We start from the raw sequence: 26,869 nt of genomic DNA on the forward strand, positions 1-26,869 counted from the left end.
GGGTAGGTGAATGTGTGTAAGAAAAATCCCTTATATAAAATGGTACATCAACTCATATATTTTCTTAAACATACATTGAAATATGATGTATACAGATAACAATGAACTAGATTGAATTATTACTAAATGATGCCTGATTTCTGTTCTAAATTCAATAAATGTCTTCACAGGCAACAACAAAATTTGTTCCTTTAGTTATAAATATTTCTCCATAAGGCTCTGCTTGCCTTATTTCCACTATATTAAACTTTTTAATCATTAATATTGAATGGAATTTTTGAGCAACCTAATAAAAAATAATAAATATATCACAAAAATGCCTTTTTTTCTCAATATGTGAATCAGTAAGAACTAACAAGAATAAAAATATATAGAATAAATCTGATCTTAAATATAATGAGGAAAAAATTTTATTTGAAAAATATTATTGGTATAGGAATATTAAATTAGAGACAAAGCAAAATATTTTAAAATTTAATTTGCTTCACACAAAGCTAACAAAGTAAACATATAAACAAATATTTAATTGAAAAAAATTGCTTTAATATCGTTAATAATAATTTTGTATTATTTTGATGTATACATTATTATTTATATTAAAAAAATATTATAAATTTGCAACATGGTTCTAAAAAGTGGCTAAACATTCCACATACATTTAAAAACTTATATTCCTCTAAAAGTATGAATTAGGCATTCATAAAAAAACATATTTAGTTAGTTTTTTTTTATTTCTTTTAAATCACATAATAATTTTGTTTAACATTTATCACAAAAAAAAAATCCTATTATTCTATTTATTTCAATAAACTTATGAAGAACTGCGGACTTCATTATTGTTTTCATCTCAGAAAAATGTAACTATTTTTTACAAAATATATACTATTTTACATTACAGTAAAGGTCTTATTTGTCATTAGTAATCTCATAATTCAGGTCAAAATTAATAGATTAAGAAACTCTTGATAAAAACAGGAGCCATAATACATGCAACTCAAAGTACTAACCAATAAAGATGTAAATCTGCATTACCTTACAAAATTTTTACTTACATAAAGCATACTACATATATTTTCTGTCAATAGTTATATTAACATAAAATTTTCAATGCTCTTTGAAAATGAAATTTAATTTGTATTTATACATACAAATTTTCTGTTTCACTTAATTTTGATCTTGTCCACTAAAATTAGCTCTATAATCAGATAACAGATATGTATAAAACTTACCTTACTTTTACAGTCTATTTGAACTAGGTTTGAAAATTTTATTTCATTTATTTCTTTAAATAATAGTTTCAGTTTTTGCAGCAGTTTAATTATTTTCTCTTGGCAGATGTTGCTTATTCCATTAGAAGAGCACCCAGAATCTTGCTATGATAGTGAATAAATAAATAACACATGTAAATACTGAAAAAAATGCAGTGTTCATTTTCTGAATTTAATTTGATAAATATAAAGTTAAAGAAGAATTAGAATTATTATAGAGGTGAATATCTTTAAAATTAATATATTTGTTTATATACAGCAAGTGTTTATTTCTCTAAACATTGTCCTAAACATATAATAAAGTGAGCAGTTATAAGAAAACATTTTTGGCCTCTTTGGTGATCAATACTAAAAAGTTTTAAAAATTAAATTTTGTATGGTTTTCCAAAAAGTAAAAGTACCTAGTATGTAAAATATTTGTTTTACATTCATCTGAGCGCATATAAAATTTCATGCTTCTATCATCAAATTTTGCAGGGGCATGTTTGTTTTTTCTTAGGGAAGAGTGCTTTAATACAAATTTAGTGGAGATATTTATTTTAGAAATCTAAATGTATTAAATACTGTATTTTTATATAAATTTATTATTTTAAATATTTTTTATATAAATTTATTTAAAAATTGTCCGAAAGTATTCATATAGTACATCATTCAATGATCATGAAAGAAATTTGCTAATCATGCATTTTGTTGTTTACATTAAGTGGCCAAAATTGTAAATTCATAAACAAGAATGAAAAATGTGAGGAATTGATATTTTATACAAATAATGCAATATTAAACAAGAAAAAAAATCTTTATTATGTGATGTTGAACTTTTCTAATAAAAGAACATCTCAATAATTAGTTTGAAAAGTTGATGATTTACGTTGTGTAATCATAATGCTTCCTTAATTCCAAAAGAATATAAATCAAATGACACTATTTAAATTCTCGATATCTTCCTAATAAATATATTTACAGAACAGCTCAGCAATTTCAAACTGCAGAACCGTTACTGCCCTGGAGAATATTAAATTTTATATAATACAGAAATTGATATTTTGTCTTATTTTCCAAGTTACTTTCATGCTAGTGTACAAATTCAACTTTCCAAAAATGACAGTGGAGAAAATGCTACAACCTAATAACTGACATCCATCCAGCATTCATGAATTCCAAAGACAACCACAAACAAATCATTAATGACATCTAGTTTTGCAATTATTTCAGCTTAAAAGATATCCTTCATTTCTGCAAAATATAATTTGTAAGATGAATTTTACTTTAATCAAAATGGAAACTTCACTTATCAATATGATTACTTTTGGAAAAATAAAATTCATTCTTGATATAAAAGATTCCTCATCAATGGCAGTTTCCAATAAATTTATATTGTGGCATTTTTAGAAATTTGTCTTTTAATCCCATTTTGTACAGCATTGCAGTAAACAGTGGTTGATACATTAGTTTAGTTTTCAATGATATTGTGAATGAATAAATTATTTTTTAATGAATAAAATAATAAATTATTTTTTTCAGTATTTTCATGTGATTTCAACAAGATGACACGTCTTTTCATCATACATCTGAGATCAGACTACAACTACATGTAGAATTCTTTGACATGAGGATTGATTACATCAGTTGCCATCTTGAGTTTTATTAACAAAGCATTGTATATAACATTATTCTTTTAGAGGTAGCAGATCTTTGCCAACAGATTGAAAAAGTTATCTTGATTAGCAAAAATGATGAATGAATCATTTTTAATCAACTATTAAATTGAAGCCTGCAACTTTAGATAGGTACTGAAGATGATCATTTTGGACAAGTTTTATAAACATTTCAATTAATGAATTATTTGACTATTTTATAAAATCCAATGAGAGTTAATAAGTGCATTATTATTTTCTGATTTTGCCCTTTTAATAATCTATTGTGATATGTGCATTATCACTGCAATATACATAATAAAAGACTCGTTCAAACATGTTTGAGGTACAAAAAAGTGCTTTAAATCAGTAAATTTGTCTTTTAATTTTTCGTAAAATTTGTCTCTCAACAAATTTTACGAATAGAAATACAAATGTTGATACTTATAGATGAGTACATGAAGAATATATTATATTGATATCTTTTTTACTGGAGACCATTATAAAGATTTTTTTTTTTTATTTTACTGCTGGCCTTTTTTTATAATGCAATTCTCTACTTTATTTAATGAAACTTTCTTAAAAGAAGAAATATGAATAAGTATTAGAATATATATTTAGAATAGTATATATATATAATACTATTTTTAAAAATCACATATTTTTTAAATGAATGAAGATTTTTGTACATTAATATGAACTATTATAAAATAATATGACACATTCTAACATATGAATATTAGATAGAAAAGTTACAAGCTATCTTAAAAAATATATGTAGTCAATGAGACTTTAATTGAAGTTAATTATGAAATATAAGGTGGCCTCATATTTTATGATAATGTGATGACTATACATATTTTAAATGGATTAAGTAAATTATTTTTGCTCCTAGAATAGCATAATACTTTTATTTATTAAAAACATGTAACATAATAATAACTATTATAATTCTATAATTAATGTCTTTATATAGAAATAACATACATTAGCATAATTTTATTGGTGAGCTCATATCTCACTTGAAGCAGAAATTTAGTAATCATCATTTGTTGCTTTTTCCAGCAAACAAATTTAAAAATTTCTAAATTATAAAAACGACAGATTAAAAACCTAAACCATACAAAAAATCAAAATATTTATAATTACCTGATATTCAACAGAAAGCTGTATATCTTCAGCAAGGGAATTCTTTAATTCATTCAAATACCCAATATCACTTGTAGAAGAGTCAGAATGCATCGCATTTTCTGGTAAAGGATTTCCATTAAGTAGCTCATGTTGATTACTTATTTCATTAGACTTTAAAAAAGAATTATATAATGATTTTAAATACAAGGTAAGCATAAATGAATGACCGAATTTTATAATATAAATATTAATACATGAAAATATAGAAAAACATCCTAAATTTTGGTTTTAACATTGTTTAACAGTTGGGAATTATCCGTACATACTGGAAACTAACTGCCTTTTGTCACCAGTAGGTTTGTCAGAATTAATGGTAGCTACAATTTTAAATATTTCATGTAATTTGATTTTAATAGCTCTACCTCTTTCAACAATTTTCAAATTTTTTTTAAATTTAAATTTGTTTTTAAAAATTTTGATGGATATATAACTCATATTATTTTAGAAGCCTGATTCATCATACTTTCAATTCATTTTAAATTCATTTCCCTTATTTTCTGTCCATTCCCTTAAAATTGGTAAGAAAAAAATATACACTATTTATTCAAGTCTTTTAACAATGTAACACATAATTTCAAACCTAAAACAATGTAAAATTTAGAATTCTCTTTATGTTAATAGTATTTTAAATCTTTAACAAATTAACTAGATTTACATATTATAATAAAGTAACATTTGCTTTCCTGAAATTTGTTTTGACAATATGAAATTGTGTTAAGGACAGGATAACTATTCAATTGAAAAATAAAAGTGGAAAAATAATCGCAACTTTAAATGCGATTTATTAATAATTTCTAGATTCCAAACATTAATTTTTCCATGTTTCCCCAGAATTCTTTTGTTTCTGTATTATCATTCATGATATATTTAATATTTGCTCAGAATTCATATGATTCTGTCTGTTGGAAACTATACTTAGCATATTGTCTTAAAAATTGATTAAATATAGAAAAAACTATTCATGTGGAAAAAAATTGGTATCATTAAAAAGATAAATCTCAGAATTTCAAAATGATGTAAAAATTATTTTTCTGCTATATTTTTGGTAGTTATTGAGGAAAAATACCAAAATTTAACTTCAATTTAATTAAAATTCCACTTAGAATTTTTTGTTTAAAATCACTCTTGAGATACACATTCTACTCTCCACATTATATATATATATATATATATATATATATATGGTCTGCTTCTTAGGTCAAACAATCCTGCGTATAGAAAGCCAACCAGCACTTATACACACATTCATCTTTATTATGATAAATATATGATTACTTCCACAAATACATGAGAATATTACAAGTTTTATCTTTCAACAAGATTGGACCCCAATTTTGGGATTCAGATGTTGACCTAAATGAAGAACTCTTAAACACTGGATTGGATATGTATAACATGTATATAACACTGATTTACCTTCGTCACATCACCACCAAGATCCCAACATCAATATTTTAATCTGATTTCTTTTTATGGAGTTGCAGTAAAGATCGTGTTTTTAAGACCTTATTATCAAAACCAAAAACAGTTAATGAAAACTAATGCCTCAAGGCTCCATTTATTACCACTTACAACATAAAACTACCAAAATGAGTGGAACAATTTAAACAAAAACTTAATAAATTATTGTCATATGAAAAGCTAGCACAAAAAAAAAAAGGAACGTTATTATGCACTTACATGTATCACTGATTACATTATGTGTGATAGTTTTGAATATACAAATGTATAATAACTGGGTATTCATTTATGCTAACCCTGTCTACACACACATAAAGGGAAAGAAATAAGCTTTTTTTTTTTTGCTTGCTTTTTACAGAAAATGCTAGAATTCAATTTCTTAATGGTTTTTCTTCAGAGGAATGTTTCCTAGATGTTATTGCCATGAGTTTATTTTTCTGTTTTTCAGATTTATTGCAAAAAAAAATTCTTTATTTAGATTTTTGCAATTTTTTATAAAAAATTAGTATTCAGCATTAAATTGTTTCATTAACACATTTATTGCGATTCAGTATATGTTATTTCCATTATTTTACATTCATTTAATTTTTATTGCAAAAAATTTGAGATTTTATCAATATTTTAAATTGTGAGAAAATAATTTTAGTCTCCATCATCAACAAAGTATCATATTATATATATATATATATATAATCATACAAAAATATAATAAAGAGAAAGAAGATATAAAGGAAACAATGCTAAGAAATATTGCTCTTCAGAGTGGAAAATATCCTATGATATTCAAAACACAGTGTTTTTTTTTTCTACATAAATGGACAACAATTAAAAAGTCTAATTCTTATCCCAGGACATTATTATCATATCAAATAAAATTCTTAATCAAATCAATGAACAGTGAAGAAAAATAAGTGTTGAAATATATGCAAACTAATACACAAAACATGTCAGAACACATTGTAATAGATACTCATTATTTTAATATTTAATTAAAAATTAAATAATTAATTAAAATAGTAATTTAAATAAAAAATACAGTGACATGTTAAACATTAAAAAAACTTGTAATAAATGCTGTAATCACTATTTTTAATACTGTATTACACTAAATAAATGATTTTTTTTAAATTTTTATTTTTTACTATCCCTTTAACATATATTAAAGCTTGAATAATAATGTGAATGGACAGTTCTTAAAAATTTTGAAATATTACCAGGGTCATTTTTATTTTTGAAAACAAAAAATATATATATACATATCTTTTTACATAAATAAATACTCACAAGAAAGTTTTGCTCATCAAAACCATTCGCAGGAATGCATCCATCATGAAAAATTTTTCCTTGGGAGCTCTCAAGTGGGATGGCTGAAAGTTATTAAAGTATTAAATAATTTTAGAAAAATAACATAAAAGATGACAAAACTATATTAAGGAACTTTTCTAGGGAAAAAAGGTCAGATTTTTTCATTCTTCAGTATGTTTCCTGGGCAAGCAATAGAATACAATAATTTTACTTAGGTTGTATAAAAGTATGGAATACTTTATCAATCTTTCACTACATATGTCATCAGCAGATTTTTTACTGTGTTAAAAATATATTTAATTTCAGTACTGAAATGAATAAATGTAATATAAAAAGCTTTTACACAATATTTTATAAAATTCTATCTACTATATACTGTTTTCCCAAGTTTTTTTTAAAGGGATAATTAAGGAGAAATGGAAATTCTTTATGCTTTAATTAACAGGTAGTTATAATGTTATTTTTGACAAAGTTTATTCAGACAATTAATAAATTTTTAATGAACTTTTTTAACAAATTTTTAACACTATATAACAAGAATCTGAAATTTTAAAAAATAATTTATAACAATATATTCAGATTTAATTTTAAAACAATGACCATATCTGTAATATTGTATTATACATTCATTATAAATGCAAATTTTAATCAATTTCTTTCCTTATGAGATTTATGGTATTATATTTGGTAAACAAGAAAAATAAATTTAAAAAATGTTTATTTATTCAGAAATTATTATATTAAAGATATTAATTAGTTGTAAATATCTACTATTTCAAACTACAAAAGTGAGGATTGAAAAACACTTCAGAAATTTTTTTAAGATTCTGAGAAGGTCAGAAATACATGAAAGAAACAAAAATTTAAATGAACAATAATTTTTTTTAAATCTAAAATTTATTAAATAAATATTCAATTATATTAACCAGGAGAATTTATTTAAACCATTGTGAATTTTATAAATAAAATGAACTCTAAACTGAAGCTTGGATAAGCTAAGAAATTTTAGCTTTTCATGAAATTAAAAATAGAAAAACTTTTTAAATGCGCAATTACTAACAATGCCTATTGAATTTTCACAAGCCTGTGTATATACAATTTACAATAAAAGTTAATATGTAAAATATGAGTAATTATCTTGTATTTAGTCATTTCAAATAATTTTTCAATTTTTGCTTTATTCAATTCTGATCAAATTATTTTAACTACAGTATATTTTACAATTCAAATAATAAAAATTTGAATTAGTTTGAGATATAAAAAAACTGTATTTAGCTGTTTAAAGTTTGCAAATAAATCACAAATTTTGACATATTACAAATTTGATCAGAATTTCAGCATTTACTTTAATTATTGGTAATTTTCTAAGTACTATTTATGCTCTTTATATAAAAATTTCATTTGATAATACAAAATTTCATTAATGGCAGAATATTCATTATAGTAATGCTAAATATACTTTGTTCCAAATATGCTTATTGCTTACTGAATAAATAATATATGATAAGTTTTGATTCCAAATTAATTTATTTAATGCACATTCAAAATTTGTACTATTCTTTATGTTAGATAGGCAATTTTCTCTTATGCTGAAATATTTAAACAATACAAAATTAACTTAATAAATTGAATTAAAAGTCATTTTCTACTCTTAATAAATTAATATTTAACACAAATTGAAGAAAGAAGTTTTTTTCTACTTTAACTGTGAAAAATATTAAAATCTGATTTTTATTTATAAAAATCTAACATTAACATGAATATTGTAAGCATGCACAAGATTCAAATATGATGATTTACATAATAACATATATAATCCAGGTAAAGAAAAAAAACCATGTAAAATTATATAGAATATATAATTTTATATTTCATAAAAATAAATAGAGGCAAACTTACAAAGTTCTGTTTCCTCAATAGAAATAGAATCCTCTACCATTTCTTCCGTTTTAACAATCCTGAGATTTCTTTTGAAAAGCTATTTCAGAAAAGAAAAAGAAAAAAAAATGCACTGCTGAAAATAATACATACAAATAAAATATAGTTTATACTCTCCAACTAAAAACAGAACTAAAATATTTTTAGCTAGTATTAAAACTAATTAAAGCATTATATTCATTTAAATAGTTAAAAGATATAAAAAAAAAATTCAAAAAGTTAATTTACAAAGATGCTCAAAAAATCAAAATATATCAAAATGGCACAAGGTTGATGCATTATAAATGTTATTATAATTGCTTTCATTTTTTATTATAATAATGCTTAGTGATAAATTAAAAATAATTTCTGTCAGAGTACTGAATTTTTTTTAAAAAAAATTTCCATGAAAACTAGATGCAAATAAAAATGTGCATCTGATTCTAATGCTTTTGGTTTAAAGATACAAAAATTTTTAAAATAATGTTTTTTTTTAAATTGAATAAAAATAAAACATTTTAGGAAAGAAAAAAAAAGTACTTTTTTTTATAGGTTTTGCTCTTGATAAGTACTAAAAGATGTCTAAGTTTAGAGTAATCATCATCTTTTTGTATTTATAAAAACTCCCATTTCAAATTTTTCTCTAAATTTTTGCAAACAAAAGTAGTAGTTTATGCTATCATTTTTAAAATTTCGATTATTATTGGTAGTACTATATGTATACAAAGATAGAAACTAAATAGGATTTATGAAAAGAATTAATCTATCTATGCATTTAATTTTAACTATATAAGTTGATTAACTTGTTTCACAATATATTATTATGTCAGCTTCTTTTTTTATTAAGTTAATATATAATCATATATTATATTAGTTGATGTAAATGACAATGCTCAAGATTAAAATACTTGCATATCTAATATTTTTAATATAATTTTTTTAATGTAAAATATAGTATTGCATACATCTTTTAAGTGTTTGGAGCTTTTTTAATTAAAACGAGAATATCAACTGAACCAAACTATTTTTAATATCTATTTATAGCTAATTTTCTCTGTAGGTTATTCTTACTAATGATTTGAAAGAGTTTATACTCAAACTTTTATTCAATGACATGCTAAAGTCAACCAATTTCCATATCAACAATTGGCTTCAGCAAGAAGTAATCCAATTTGTACAGAGTGGAATGCTCCAGAATGGCTTAATGGACAGAAATTGAATCCAACAAAAGTGAACTGTCAAAATTGGTATTGTCCTAGTTAGTTTTAGATGTTTAGACACTTTGCATGAATATTTCAAATAGCATGAGTTTTCATGAAAGGAAGTAAAAATTATTCTATTTATTTTATAATACAGTAATGTCTATGCACTTAATATTATAAATATATTTGTCTGATAATAACAAAAACTGTTCACAGTAGAGACATAAAATTTACGAATGTCATTCTGGAATACAATTCCAACTCAAATGTACTGTTTTTAGCTTTCATAACTAACTAATTGATATACACTCAATTGATCAGAATTGCAATACAGTTATAACTTGCTTAATGAGCAAATTTCACAATGAATCATTCACATAACAAGCAAAAACAATATGTAAAATAATGATTATTTTAATGAGTGGCAAAGAGATATTACAATGTCACTCTCAAAATTGATCTATATCAACCTATGCTTAGTGCTTATTCGAAGAAAATCCTTATGATAGAATTTGCTTCCTTTGCATGGATGAATTTTAAGTCAGATAGTGTTGTCAAGCATTACTCTGGGAGTTTTAGGAAATATCTGTGATGCCTTAATTGACAAGATTGAGTTTCTGGCCAAGATCATGGGCCGAGAGGTAGATAGCAATGATATAGATGAATTGGTGATAGCCAGAACTACTAAAGAGCTACTGGAGTTGCATTGGAAGGTTGTTGCAGAGCAACAACCTTCCAACGAAATGTGGGAGGTGCTAAAAGCATGAGAAATTATAACATTATATATTGAGAAACATCACTTTAATCAAGCAATAATGTTGCATCTAATTTTAGCCAAATTTTAAAGCATAATTAAAAATAAATACCTTTAAGCAATTTTCTTGGGAAAAAAGCATGTATTATAAATAATGAATTTATAATTATAAATTTGAGGGATGGTTGGGAGGATGAAATTTATTGTCCTATCTTACATGGATTCCTATGGAAAAAAATTATCCTGTTGAAGGAGTGCCATACATTATAAACAAATTATACTTGTTAAGCAAAGTTCCATCATGCTTTCATATTTAACTTTCTTATATAAATTCTACATTTCTGCAAAATATTATAATATAAAAAATCCTTTTATAATTTGAAACATTTTTAAAAATTAAATTAAGCAGTTCAATTGAACCAGGTGATTTTTTTAAAATTGCCCAGATATTTGTTATAATAATATTTCAAATTTTGCTCACAAATATTGAAATATAAGAAAGTCTTTAATAAAAATTTTGAGACAATTAAATAATAAATTTTTCATTAAAAAAACATGAAAATAAACCAAATTAGCAGTTGTCCCTGATATAGATTGTTAATAATTTGCTTTTAAACTTTTAATTTAGCGTTCTTTCAAAAGATATTGTGAAATAAAGCCCAAAGTCTTGCTTAATTTTAATTAACTGAAATTTTAATTTACATTTGTTCTGAAAAGTTGGCAGTAACTATTAAAGACCACATGCAAAACTCTCTAAAATTGGACAAAAACTATAGATTTGCATAATTTTTCACTAATTAAATTTTTATATTCTTATTTCCAATAATATTCATTTCTTACTTTATAGAAAATGCTATTAAAGGAGACAGGTAATCTTAATGGTAATTATTTTAATACAAATAAATTAATTATTTTACAACCAATAAAAATTATTGCCAAAATATAATTAAAACAGAAATATCAAAAAATAAGAGTAGAATAATTCAAAGTCACATCATTTTCCAGCAATGGAATATCTATAAATTTTCTTATTTTAAAATCATTTGCTTCTATTAAATTATTTGTTAAATTTTGAAAAGACAATATTGAATAGTAGACAACATTTCCTGCAGGATAATTTAGTCCAGGATTATTACAGAAATATAGCAAACTTCTGATTAACTTCTAACTCACTGAATAAATATTAAACTAACTTCTGTAATTTGAAAATTTGACAACATTCTTCCTCTTATCTCATGATGTCAAAGTTTGCTTCAACTCGGCCTGGGAAGGAAGAGATGTGAAGTTTGCATGCAAACAAACATTGTTACAATGAATTTTATTTATATTACATAAAATGTTTGAAAAATTTTGAACAAAATACAAAATTATGTATTAGAACCATATGAATTGTTTCTATGTATTAGTAACAAAATTTCAAATTTTAGTTATGCAGAATAGTTATTCTCAAAATCCAATATCAATATACAGTATTAAGTGGACCTTACACGATTTGCATTTGAAATTTGTAAGCAATAGATTCCATTCTGCAATATCTTCTCGAGATCTTAAATTCACTCCATTTGGATTTTTCACTGTAGTTATATGAAATATGTGAATATTAAATACTAATTTGAATGGAAAAAAATGAATCAGTGCATTCATCACAATTATCAAAATTTCTCAATTCCTACTAATTTATGAAATGACGAATATTTTAACACATTACATTACATATGCAAATTTATTAGACAGATTTTTTTTATAAATAATTGATACATTTTATTTTGCAGATTTAATAAAAACTACTATATAGATTTAGAAGAAATTAGAACAACATTTTATTTAAATCTTTCAACAATCATATTTCCAATATTTTCTAGTACTCTCAGTACTTAGGCATTAAGCAAATATCATATGTAAATGATAAGCTCCTTCAAACAATATTTATTAGAATTAGTCATACCCAAATTGGTATATTTCATTTCATTCATTGAGTTCAGGCAAACTATCAAATTTCAAAGGAAATAAATAAAAACACATAAAATTGTAGAGAACAAAGTACATACATTTTGAATTTCAGTGTTTGTAATTTTCAGCCCAGGTTGACATAGTAGCTGTTCAGCACTACCAATTTCTTTCAGAATCATTAAACGTTTGGATGGTGGAGCTAAATCTAAGGGAATGACTAAGTCTGAAAAATCTTGAACATATTTGTCCATTTTTTCTCTGCTTATTGATTTTACTTCATCAATTATCAATTTTCGCTTTTGTTTCTTTATTCGATGGTTATGATAAAAACTATCTAAAAAAAAATGTCATTCTTGTTAGCTTTAAAAGATATATGCTAAAAGTAAACAAAGATTATTCACCATTGCTTAAAAATAATTCTTTAGATCATTAGATTATTTTTATAAAAATATAAATTTTGATATTCTATTGAAAGTAACAAAACAAACAAAATTGGCTTACATAAATGAAGTAAATGCCCAAACAAATTCAAAATTAGTTGCAATACATAATCTGTTAAATCAAATTATTAAAATAAATTAATATCACTTAAGTTTTGGAGTAGTTTTTAAAAAAATAACAGAAAAAATTCTTATTTTAAAGTAATAACATATGTTATTTTAATAAAATTAAACATAAAGGGAATATTAGAAAGTGATTGATTATAAAACTTAAATATATGAAAAAATTCCATTGATCAATACAATAGCAAACTGAAAATTAAGTTATAATGGACTGTTTGCAGTTAACATAATTTTGTAGCTACTTGAAAATGAGCTCATATTTCTAAAAACATAAACCAAGTAAAAATTTATTATATTTGATAAAAGAATTCCTTCAGATAACACATACTTTTCATGGATTTGCTTTAAAAGAAATTTATTTAGCTTGTTATAAGTTCATATTTTCTAAAAATTCTATTGGTCACATTAAAAATATTAATAAAAATTTTTATATTAGCTTAACAAAAACTCAAAATTTTACTATTCTAAAAATAGGCACATGATGTCTATAATTAAAAGAACCTATTTACATACAAGCAAAATTATATAGAGGACTTCATGAAGGGATAAGAATTTGTTTCAGAGAGGAAAAAATAACATTTCATGTCACCACAAGAAGGTGCTTCATTAAGAAATAACACATTTAGGTAAATGTTTATATGAATTTTAAAATGAGTACAAATTGGAAATACTAGTACATTTTGTATCATTTTAGATATCCTTACAGTGAGTAATTTTTTAAACAATTCCACAAATATTAAAATTTTTACATACTTATACAATTTTAACAGTTGTTATGACAACAAAATATGTTGCAATAAACAATGAAACATGAGAAAGTTACACCATATGATGTTCATTAAGTCCATGATATCCATTCCTGAAGTGTGTGCATGAAAATGCTCAGTAAATGGCATGACATGCTATTTTTGGGTTCTGGGTAAAGTTCTTGTATTGTCAATACTAACCAGAAGTTTCAAATATCCTTGCAACCCAACATCATATGGGTTGAGGTCTAAGGATCAATTAGAACACAAATGTCATATAATGGATAAAATATCCATGAATGTTTCTCAGTTTTATAACAGATCAAACACATTTATAGGCTTTCAACAAGAGTTCTTGATATTATGTCATTTGGTATAATAACATGTAAAATTTCTTTTTCCTTGAAACAAATTCCCATCTCTCAAATTGTGAATTTCGGGTGATTTGTTCAGTCTGTAGGCTAATCTGAATTAATGAACAAACTTTTAATATATGCACAAAGCATATCATTAAACCTTTCATGGCAGATTTATACACAGTCATAATGATCTTATCAAGAGGAATATAACTCCCTCATTGGAAACATGAGCTACATTTGCCAAAATATTGCTTAATTAAGAGTTCAGTAAGTGTAGTGGTCTCTCTACATGTTTCAACACTACAGTCAACAATCAGCATATACCAATAATCTTTCAACTCATTTTTTTATATATGAAATATTAAAAACAAACACTTGATGAAAATTACATTATTAAATAGTTTCAACAAAAAACTAACTGTATTTTCTATATTTAATTTATAAGAATTTTTTTCATTAAAAAAAGTAACCATTTTTTAAAAATAAGATAATAATGATGAAGAAGTTTTAAAGTTTTTTTCAACAAAAGGGGGCGGGGAGCAATTCATACATATAATACTAGAATAACATACTTGAAAGTGGCTCCAGATTTAATTTGCTATCATCTTTTGACTTTGGTATTTTATCTAGCAACCAAAGAGAAATTAGTTCTTGACTGTCTGAGGTATGATACCTTTTCTTATTTTCTGATATGCTGTCAGCACTGTCGAAACTCCCATGTCCAGTTCCTTCACCATTACAATATTCTGTAACAATGGAACAAATAATCTGTATCCTATACATTGCAAGAATAAATTAAAAACCATTTTCCATAAATTAAAAACCATAAATTCAAAAATGATATATTAGCAATTTAAGTATGTTTACTCTTATTCAGTTAATAATATAAAAATTATTCCAACTTTGAGTGAGAGCAAAATGCTACATTTCATGCAACCATAAAGATGAGAAAAAAAATACATATTCTTTCATCTTTTTATTATTATTACATATAGAAATGCTGTCTCTTTATTACAAAACTGGAAATGAGTGTGATATGATAATTATTGAAAATTGTTGAATAAATAAACATGATAGTTAACTCAACAGTTAAGAGATTTTCCAAACTGTAACAGAAATTCATAAACAATTTCTTTTCTTTGTTTCTCACTTCTACTTTATATCCCAATTTATAATTATATATTAATTATACTTTATATAATTATGATTAAATTCATAATCATTAATTAATATTTTAAATATTTTTTGATAAACAAAAAACTATTTTTTTACCATTATAAGCTGTTATTTAAAACTTAAATTACATTGCCTTTCTGATAATAAGTTAAATTTCAAAAGTTTCTAATTTAATATAATTGGTATCAGGACAAAATTTATATATTTAAAATTCCTCTGTCTTAAAAAAAAATTTTACCCTTTTAATTTATCATCATATTGACTTGCACAACTAAGCCCTCATTGTATTCAGTAGAACAACAGTAATAAAATCGGAACTGGTTATAAGTATTGAAAAAGATAGAAATATTCAATTTTGAGCAATATTAATTCTAGAATTCAAAGCAGTGAAAAAGTTACCTGAAATAGATCCGGCTTCAGCATCCTTTGGAATTTGATGATCTAGTGAAAAATACAAAGCTACGGGCATATATAATTTTAAACAAATGTATATTAAATATATCCTTCTTTTCATTGATAAAATAAACCAAAACTGAAGTAAATAAAAAAATAAAGAACAAATTTATTTGCTAAATTACAGACATAATTTTAAAAAATAATACTGAAATATAAAAAATTGTTTCAGGATTTGTTACAAAGAAATAACAGATTTTCTAAAAACATCAGGATCCACCATTTGTAGTTTCCAAAATGATAAACAGGATATTAATATATAAATTTAAAAAAGTAGTGCTTTGTTTCCGTTTTTTCTTAATACATTTCATTTTAATACAAGTCATTTTAATATAACCATTTTAAGCCTTAATTATCATTTTAATTATCAACTTTATTCATTTGATTTTCAATCTTTTTTTAAAGCTTGACAATTTATTTTTAAAATAAATGCAGTTGCTAATTTTAAAAAATGAATCCAAATATCAACTAGTGAAAATGAAAAAGAATCATTGCAAGTCATTTGTGTATACAAATTAGAAAACTGAGTTAAGTTGGCAACCAAACAAGAAAAAGAAAATTTATTGGCCTTATTTTATAGCATGAAAAAACAAAGAATAAACAAATAATGCCTCAGTAATATCTAAGCAATGTTAGATATTAACTTAATTGTATTATCTCTTTATCAATTTAATAATTTAAATTTACAATTAATTTTCCATGATCTAATTCAAAATCATGAACAATATCTAATGTATTTTACAATATCTTAAGAAATAAAAAGAATCTTAAATCAGAGAATCAAGGTTTGTCAAGAATAGTCATTAATAAATAATACTGACATTTAAATCAATAAGTTAACAGCATTTGTACCTTGATCACCATCATTCAATAGAGTAGCAAGCTGGACATTTTCTTCAAAATCCATTGGAACATTTTCTTCACCAAAAATATCTAAATTTAAGAAAATGCACAAGAATTTATACAAGATCTTAGCATGTTGTTATGAAATATTGGATAACATTGCTATTTTATTGTTTTTCTTAAGTAAAAGAAATTTTGAAATTTAGTTGTAGCTTCAAACAGCAACACAAAAATGAATTTTTCAACTGATTCTGAAATTATGAATTAAAAAATTATATCATTAATTTGTTATAAAGATAATAAATCATAAATAATTTTAGGGTTTCCTTAGAGTATACATTACAAATTATATACAAAATAATGAGCAATATAATTTTTACTTGTTATCAATCATATTATTTTCAAATTAAACTTATATTAATTTCATACCTTTCAGAAATAAATCAAGGAATAATAAAGACAATTTAAGATTCAACTAAAAAAAATATTTCTTTTAATTATGCTATATTTAAATAATATATATAAAAAATTTTTAACTACAAGGCTGTATTTTGTACATTTAATATGATTTCTAAAATAAAATATTTTTTGTACATACTTAATTATTATATATATATATATATATATATATATATATATATATATATTACATACAGAATTATGTCTTTGTTTGAAGTAAAAATACAAAGAAAGATTTTCATTAAAATATATTTTCATTAAAATTCATTTCATTAAAATTAAGGAAATACCAAAATGTTCATCATCATTTATAAGGCGAATATCATGGGCAGTTTCTTTTAAGGTAATATCTTCTACATGAGACTGGTATGAGCTAAAAATGTCATCTTCAATTGTTCTAAAACAGAAATGAATCTCATTCACATTTCTAGAATATAATAAAAATATAGACAACAAAAATCAAAAACATTTGAAAAAGATAATTTTCAACAATTTGTTTGCTTTAACAATACAAAAGAATTATGAATAACAAAAAAGGATTTTAAAATAATAGGAAATCATAACACAATATAAAAAAAAAAATCAGTAAAAACTGAAATGTGCAGAAAAGTATAAAATGTGTATATAATATATAAAAATTCTTTATACAAAATAAAATGTTGTATAGAATGCAACATCTTTTACAATTAAATTTGGATACATAGAAGAAAGGAAGAAAAACCACTGATTTTGCCTTAATTATACATCTTTAAAGAATATACTTATATAAATATTTTATATTAAAGAATATACTTATATTATTTATTTCATTATTATAAATATTTTTTATACATTATTTTTATTTTTTCAGAACATATTACTATCCAAAGCTAGAACTCTAAGCAACAGAAATATGTACTAAATTAATGTCTTTAATTCTGACTTCTAATTTCATGATAAATAAGATCACATTAAATTATACAAAACTCTCTTGGGCATTTTATTTGGACTATAAGGAGAACTTTTCTTATTTTTAAAACAATTTGTTCTCCCTCCGCGTCCCCACTCCCATTTCTTTTCTAACCATTTATATAATAATTCCCTATATACTAATAAAACTGATTCTATAAACTCGTTACTGGACTAAAGTTAGATGATTACAAAATCCATTTAACTCCTTGTGACTCTTTTCCCCCTTTTTATTACAGTAGTAAAAACTCGAAAAAAATCCTTTCTGCATGTTTAGTAGCATTGTTGTGCTCAAATCTGAAATGTGTTTTCAGCAAGAATGTGTACCTACAGAAATGAATTTATGTTTAAAAGGTGCAAAAGCATATTTATTTTGCTAAATATAATGAAGTTCAATTTTTAATTCAGGAAAAATATATATCCGATATTATCATTCTATTTTCTGTATATTTAAATATTCTGTATAAGTTCTTTAATTTCATGTCTAAGTCCAGTATTTTTACAATTAGTTGCAGCTTCATTTAAATGGTCTTGAATCATTTTTGGTTCAGTTTAGTAAGGGAAACTTTCCTAGAATATGAGGGATTTATATGCCTACTGTTTTGCACCCTATTAATCTGACTTTTAGTTACTTTAGATAACAAAAAGTCTTTTAATATCATTTAGATCTAAATGCTGTAATTCTTACCATGTCAGTGGGAACTTCATCAGACTTTTTCCAAGTCTCTGTAAAAAGAAACACAGACTTGAAAAAATCTGATATAATTTATAATGTATTCTTAACTCTCTAAATTTTTTAAAATGCTGAAAAGGGTGCTTTCTTTATACCAGATACTTTCTATCACTCCATATAACATAAATTAGCTAGTGACATTCAAAAAATCTGCTATCAATACTTAAAATCAGTCAGAATTGGTATGGTAAGGTTGGAAAGTCTACCAATTTTTTCTAATATTCTCTCAATCCATTCTTATTGTGCCAATCAAATAGGCTTTCACTGAATACGAGTGTAAATATTTCGAATATGTACAGGACGATTTTGTAATGTACTCTATCGAAGAGGGGAGTAAATCTTTTATGGAGTACTAGTCTAACTTTATATGGTATTAGTACCTTTTTTCTCTAAACGTCAATCATTGCTTTAGTACAAGTTTTCAATTTATTCAAATACAAAACTTTATTAGGTACTCAAATTTATTACTTTATCAAGTTCTAAAGATTCTAAATTATTAACATGTAAAGTTGAACTCAGCATTGATTTTTAGGCTGTTAAAATGGATACATTAATAAAAATAATTTTATTGTTTAGATGCTCCGTTTCCTAATCTTAAACTCTCTTCAACAGAAAGTGAGAAAATTTTTGATATGAATATACTTTGCATTAATAATTACATTGTACTATCAAATATTTTTATTCAAGATAAATCATTTCAGAAAACACTAAAAGCTATTAAAAATCTCACTCTGCATTTGTTTCAGTTTTATTTGGAGAGAGAAATTACTCATAGTTCACGATTAATTTAATTATTCAGAACTGACTAGTTCTAGAATTAGCACCTATTTCTTTTAATGATTTAGATATGTTATGAAAGAGAATGAAATAAAGTTTTAATAAACTATCAATAGCATCCAAATGAGACTAAATATAATATAAGGTAGAATTTTCATATAAACATAAAAGGAAACTGTAGTAATAATTTTGTAATTTGATTTTAAACTAATAAGCTTTTTTCAATTTTGAAATATCAGATATTTAAAAATAAAATCTAATTTTTTTAAATACAATTTTCTCAATAAAGATAATGATTCGGAAGATAATAATTAACTAAGATGACTTTTTAAATTTCAAATAATTAAGCAATACAAAATTTTAATTAAATAAGAATTTCAAAATATTCATTAAGACAAAAATAAAAAAAAACTCAAATTAAAAAACACAAGTACGAAACACAATTAAAACCAAACTAGAATTAAAAAATCCAACTACAAAATATTAAAACTAGAATTAAAAAGCACAAATATCATTAAAATTAGAATAAAACAAAGCAAACTATTTTTAGTCTTGCAAAATATTCTCAAGATTGTGAATTAACACTCAATATGAAAAAAAAAAAAAAATTAAGATGGAAGGACTGATTTTATATTTATTATTTTTTTCACAAAATGTTAATCAAAATATCTCGAGGCACTAGAAAATGCATACAAGGAACCAGCTAAATTTGGTTATTGCTCGAAACAAAATCTTAGTGAAATAATTAATGATTTCTACAAAGAAATACTATTTATTTTTTTAGTTATACAAATTAGTGAGTTATAAAAGACCAAAAATACTGAATTTCTTTTTCCAAAAATCTTTTGTAAGAAACTCTGTTATAAAGCACACAGTCATTACTTCAAGCTACATAAATGCCCCTATACAACCATATTATTTCCCCTGAGAGTTAAAAGGTGTAAAAATAAAAATCACTTGCCTATCAAGAATGTTATAACTTAAAAAGTAATAAAAAAGATTAATTTTGAATATAAGAAAATTTTTACGATTAATGAGAAAACAGCATCACCAAGTTCATGTATGAACAAAAATTATTCAAAGTCTCATATATGAATTGATTAAAAATAAAAAGTATTCTGGGCAGTTCTTTTTTTTTTTTTTTTTTTTTTTTTTTTTTATGCACATAAACACAGATTAGCAGATTTCAATCAATAATAAATTTTGTAAAATCCGCTTCAATCAATATTTAGTTTAAAGACAGAATCAAAGATCTTTAGAACTCACTTTTTCAACTCAAAATCATCCACTTTTTCATATATTTCAGGAAGTGTTATTGCTTGCAGTGGAGCTACTAGCTTTCTTGGAGAGAGAACTGTCACATCTGCTCGAAAAACTCTAACTCTACTAATTATTTCAGTACATTCATTTAAAAGGTATGTAGCCTTCCTTGAAAATATTTTTACAATGCCAACGAGTAAATGCCCTGACAAACGTAAATCCAGGATAATCTAAAAGAAAAAAATAATTTATTAAACTTAAATGTAAATTATTTCTGGAATTTCTAACCAATTCTATGAGAAAAAGGATTTTTTGATTAGCAAAAGTAAATATTTATCGGTATAATTGCACTAATAAATATTTACTTGTCAATATAATTATGCATACTAATAAAATATTTATGAGCATAGTACCAGAATTATTCATGCAGAGTAATGCTCCTTTTGTACAATTCAAATTTTGAATACTAAAGAATTAGTAAAATAAGAGAAATAAGTAGAGAAATTATATGTTTTACAATAAATACACAATTTCCAAAATCACATAATACCAGTGCTTCATTTCATTTCAAACCGATTTTTATATAGTTTCCTTATGATACATAAAGCTATATTATGTATCATCAAATTAAGATAAAATATTTAATGTGTATTAACTCCTTACCCATCATAGCCATGTATCAAACGGGTAATGAATTGTTACTTCTCAAACTTGTAAATGATACAAAGGTAGCACATAATCAACAAACACCTCAATTTTATGGATAGTCAATTGAATTAGTACAATAGCACTTTCCCTAAACAGAAGAATCATCCAATTATATAATAATAAAAAATAAATGCAAAAGAGTTAAAAGGCTAATATCAAATGAGTAGTTATTTTTGTGGAATAGAATAGAATATTTTTGTGTGTTGAACTTAAACAAGCAAACAAAAAAAATATATATATATGTGAGATTGCCTCCATCAGACAATGACAGTAAAACAAATAAAAATTGATTTTTTTTTTTCTTTTAACATACATAACATATTAAATCCCAAAAAAAATTCATCTAAAAACAATAAAACTAGCATGCTCTTTCGATTAAATTTTTTTTTTTACTTTTAATCAAAAACCAGTTACTATAACAAAAGGATATACAGGTAACTGGAATTGAACATTTTTTTAAACACCAAATTTTTTTATTCATTAGAGTTGTTTCTACAAAACTGCTGATTAACTGAAATACGCTCAATTACTTCTAATTTGTTTGTGGTTTTGCACTTTTAAAATTTTTATCAACAAAAAAAATATCAAAATTATCAAAAACAAGCAATTATTATTAATATTATTATGACAAATTTTTATAAAGAATTGAAATAAAACATTTCATTTTGAAGTTAAATAATTCCAATCAAACATAGCTAAAACACAAATTCCATTCCATTTTTTTATAACTAGCAGCCTTTGATGAGCACCGATTTGCTGGGATTATTGATTGCTAAATATTTCAATTTAATATTTTTGTAACTTGTTTCTAATAGCATCCCCAGCAAAATATATTTAAACTTCAAATCTTGATAATCATTTAAGGAGCATTCATATACAGTGGTTATAGTCTGTATATTTTCTGTAGACGGCTCAAAGTCACATTTTCTACCTCGCATTTTCTACCTACCTACCAAACTGAGGGAGATAACAGTGTCACTTTTTTTTCTTTCACACACCTGTTTAAGGTATTCTGAAGGTAAGCTATTCCTGAAAAGTACTGGCGTGAAAAGAAAAAAAAAAAAAAGCTTTGTCCAAACCATGGCAATGGAGAAGGAGAAAGAGTGAAGAGTAGGAAAAACGGGTCTCCTTGAAATGCCTACAGAAATTACATAGATTATAGTACAGTAGCAGTTGACAAAGAATGTCATTGGTCAAATTCAAACTTTTCATTTAGCTGAGGGATGCTGCCATGTAGTGTTGTATATTGCAAGGCTCTGAATTTTCAGGTGATGCAGAAAGCAATTTTATATTGTAATATTCTCAAATGTTATGGTGAGAAACTTCAAAACTTTGCCTAATTTTTAATTAATTAAAAATTTCATTAAATTTTTTTTAAATGACAATATAAAAAAAAACATACCTCCTGATGTATAATATCTCTTATACATTTTTCAATATCAATTTGCAAGATATGATATCTTGTTAGCTTTTTATCCCAGTGAGCAGCAAGCCATATTTTTGAAAGAACATTTTTTCTTTTTAAAATCAAGTAAGTCAAAGAATGCACCATCTGGATCAAGCTGTGATAAAAAGTAAAATATAATAAATAAAAATATGTATATTAATATAATTTAATTTATATACATTTAAAGAACAGCAAAATTTGCAGATTTTTAGAAATAATATGTATTTTATGATTAATAAATACATAGAAATGCAATGCACCAATATACATTTATTTATTTTATTTTCCTAAGAATATTGTGGAAAAGAATTTTATTTAAATTAAGTATTTATTTGGAATTCTAATATAAAGCCGAAACCAGTGACTTTTTGACAATCCTTTGTTATAGAGTTTTAATTGACTGTTCATTTTTATAAAAGTTTTTTTAATTAAAAATAAAACTTAAATTTGTTTTCAATGAGAATAATTTTATTTTTGTCATTACATTAATTTTACATTACAAATTTAATTTTGGAATTCATGGGCTACACCCAAGAAAAATGTTACACAGCAGTTAGGATAAAATAAAATGCAATCATATATTAAATGACATGCACAAGAATATTAAAAGGCAACTGTAAAGTCATGAAAATGACATCTACTATATTTAAACAGAAATAAGACTTTTTTTAAAATTTATTGAAGGATTTTAATAAGTTAATTTGCTATTTCAATCTTAAGGATGAAAAAAGTATTTCACAGCATTTATTTCAGACTAGAGTACTTTGGGATTATCCTGTCAATCATTTTCGCCAAACCCGATATTATCGCCAAAAGGTAGCTTTTGTGTCGATAACTGCATTGCTTTTCATTATACTGGCACCAAAGGATTGATGCATTTTCGCAAGCACTAACAGGTTGACGTGATAATCCCAAAGTACCATAAAATGCAGTCATATATTAGATGGCATGCACAAGAATATTTAAGGGCAAGTGTAAAGTCATAAAAACTACATCTATTATATTAATACAGAAATAAGATTTACTTTTTAAAATTTATTGAAAAGATTTCAATAAGTTAATTTGTTATTTCAACCTTAAGGATGAAAAAATTATTTCACAGCATTTATTTCAGACTAGTGACAAAAAAGCTGAAATACTACTTTTAATTCTGTATTAGATTCATCAGTAATTGCCATATAGTATCTTTTTTTTTTTTTTTTTAAGTTATTGTTAAGACAAGATGATAATTCTTCCTCAAAATTTTAAAAGGAAAAATGTTAGATGTTTAATCAGTTAAATAATTTCTTTAATCTAATGAAATTACTCTGTAACTTTAAATAACAAATTAAGAATGAAAAATGTGAAATGCCTTTCTTGAGACTAAAAATATACATTCTAAAATTCATCTTCATATGGAATAAATTAATTGTTTAATAAAATAAATAGTATTCAAATATATATTTATATGGATTAATATCCTTATATGTTTCCAAACTCTTTTAGGATTAATAATTTAAAGATATTTATAAATCATAAACATATAGAACATGCTATATTTTTTGGGAAATGGTTATTGTCAAACATGAATGTTGGCACACATTGTCTATTTTCTGTCAGCATGGGTAAACACACCAAGGGCAAACACTTAGGCAGAAAAAAATATTTTGTTTTGTCACACAAAGGTTGTTATACTTGATATACTTTCTCACATTTTAATTGCAATTGAGCTAGGAAAAAAGTATTAAACATTTTACTAGATAAGTATTAAAACAGTAGTTTCTTTAGAAAATTAAGAAATGAGTGTTTAAAAGAAAGCAGGTTTTTATATGCAAACTTTAGTACCACATAAGTAATAGGTTACTTCTCAGAATTTGAATAATATTTTGTGGAATAAGCTAAAGTTTTGTTATTTGAATGCATGCTTTTAAATGGGACTCTACTCAGCAGTTATCTAGTCTGGTATCTGAATGATTACAAAGCAACTAATGCGAAGTGCAAAATTTCTTTAATTTGATATTCAAGTTTGAATAAATTCAGTGGAATATTATACTATACTTAATAGCTTTGATAAATAGAATATTTTGATAACTAATACAAGTACATTTTAAAAATTTCTTAATATAAAAAAAAGTTCATTTACAAAAAATAATTCATATTTTCTGGAACTATTTGAGCCTATCTGATGAGAAATAAAGATTTTTTTTATCAAAATTATATGCAATTAATTTTATATCAGTAAGAAAAAATTCAACTCTATTTTATTCTTGAAAGACAGAGAACATAAAATAACAGGAATATTTCTTAAGTCCATGAAAGTATTAATTTGTTAAAATCTTACTCAACCACTCAAAAATATTTCGCTGTATTTCATTTCTTTGTAATTTAGAAGCTTGAATTGGACTTAAACATAAAATTAATTGATCTGAGTGATATAACTAGATGTCTGAAGATTTCATTAATACTTTAAATATTTATCGTGGAAAAAACAGTTTAAAAGAACTTTTAAATAATAAGATCTGTTGATGTTAAGAAATATAAATACTTGTCAAAAAATAATCAATTATATTCAAATAAAAATTCTTTACACCAAAATTAACATATGAAAACATCTTTTTATGATAAAATTACAATAATTCTTTCAATTTCTAAAAATTTTTACATAAAAGAATTCTATTAAATTTAAATTATAAAAATTTTCTGGATTTTTGTAAATACTAGAATCTAAAAGACATACTGAATTTATAATTCTTTTGAATAAAATATTAAAAATTTTCTAAAAGCTCTAAATATCTTTAAAATTTAAAATCTATGTGCCTTTATGAAAAAAAAAAAAAATAGATTTAAAAAAAAACCTTAAATTTAAAACCTAAAATTTTATGTAACAAAGCGTATTTTTAATCATTTAATAAAATATTTTTCAATTGTTTATTGAGCATTTTAAAACAGATCACCGGCAAGTCATTTCAAAACAAAATTCATAATCTAAAATTTTTACCTTCAAGAAGCAGATGTATTCTTTCCTAGATATTTGAAACAACAAATTCTTGAAAAAATCAGAATATATTTGAAGAACTTTTTTCAAATAGCATTTTATGGTTTTGAAATCGTCTGTCAAGCCGTATATTGTCGTCTGAATCATTTTTTTTTTTTTGGGGGGGGGAGAATAAATTTAATAACGAACTATAATAATTGTAATATTTTTATTATTAGAAATAGCTAATAATAACGTTATCAAATTTCCTCATATAATTTATGCTCAACACATATTATTTTATTAATTTGTTCTCTGTAAATTGAGTTTTAAATTATTCTTGGAATACTTACGAAATATATATATGTCTGTGTTTAAAGAGAAGTTTAAACATTTTATTCTTATGAATATATTTAAGATATGAATTATAAAATCCATAATTAAGGCATGAATATATATCAAATTTTTTGCATTAAAAAGATTGATCATGAAATTTTCATTCTTTTCATACAAGTGAAACTGAAAATTTTAATTTTCGCATCCAGAGAACCACCTTCATTTCATTTCAGAAAACTAAGTGAATGGATTTTTAAAATGTAAATATATAAATATATATATATTGATTAATTATATTAAAAAAAATATGCTGCCTTTGATGGTAATTAAAAGCCATAATTTATATTTTTATGGATAGTTTGCTTTAAAATAAAATGTGGGAAATAGAGGTAATTGTATTTAATTCTTATTAATATGGCAGCAGTT

General features: G+C 23.9%; 1 protein-coding gene across 2 annotated transcripts; it reads right to left on the reverse strand.

The window, feature by feature from the left end:
• On the reverse strand, positions 1–26,579 carry LOC129981452 (double-strand-break repair protein rad21-like protein 1). 2 transcript variants are annotated; one of them, XM_056092295.1, is made up of 13 exons: positions 26,461–26,579; positions 23,110–23,269; positions 21,006–21,229; positions 17,572–17,678; positions 16,832–16,912; positions 15,926–15,967; positions 14,923–15,096; positions 12,781–13,016; positions 8,759–8,837; positions 6,839–6,921; positions 4,052–4,204; positions 1,230–1,373; positions 1–286 (listed from the first exon to the last, which is right to left on the reverse strand). In XM_056092295.1, exons 1-13 carry the CDS (start codon positions 26,499–26,501, stop codon positions 152–154), a joined length of 1,659 nt encoding a protein of 552 aa, XP_055948270.1. In that variant the 5' UTR covers positions 26,502–26,579; the 3' UTR covers positions 1–151. The 2 variants fall into 2 exon arrangements, with proteins under 2 accessions (XP_055948270.1, XP_055948271.1); XM_056092296.1 differs by lacking the exon at positions 26,461–26,579 and adding an exon at positions 26,132–26,259.
• Between the last annotated feature and the right edge of the window lie 290 nt (positions 26,580–26,869).

This window comes from Argiope bruennichi, chromosome 8 (assembly GCF_947563725.1).
Source record: "Argiope bruennichi chromosome 8, qqArgBrue1.1, whole genome shotgun sequence".
Taxonomy (NCBI): domain Eukaryota; kingdom Metazoa; phylum Arthropoda; class Arachnida; order Araneae; family Araneidae; genus Argiope; species Argiope bruennichi.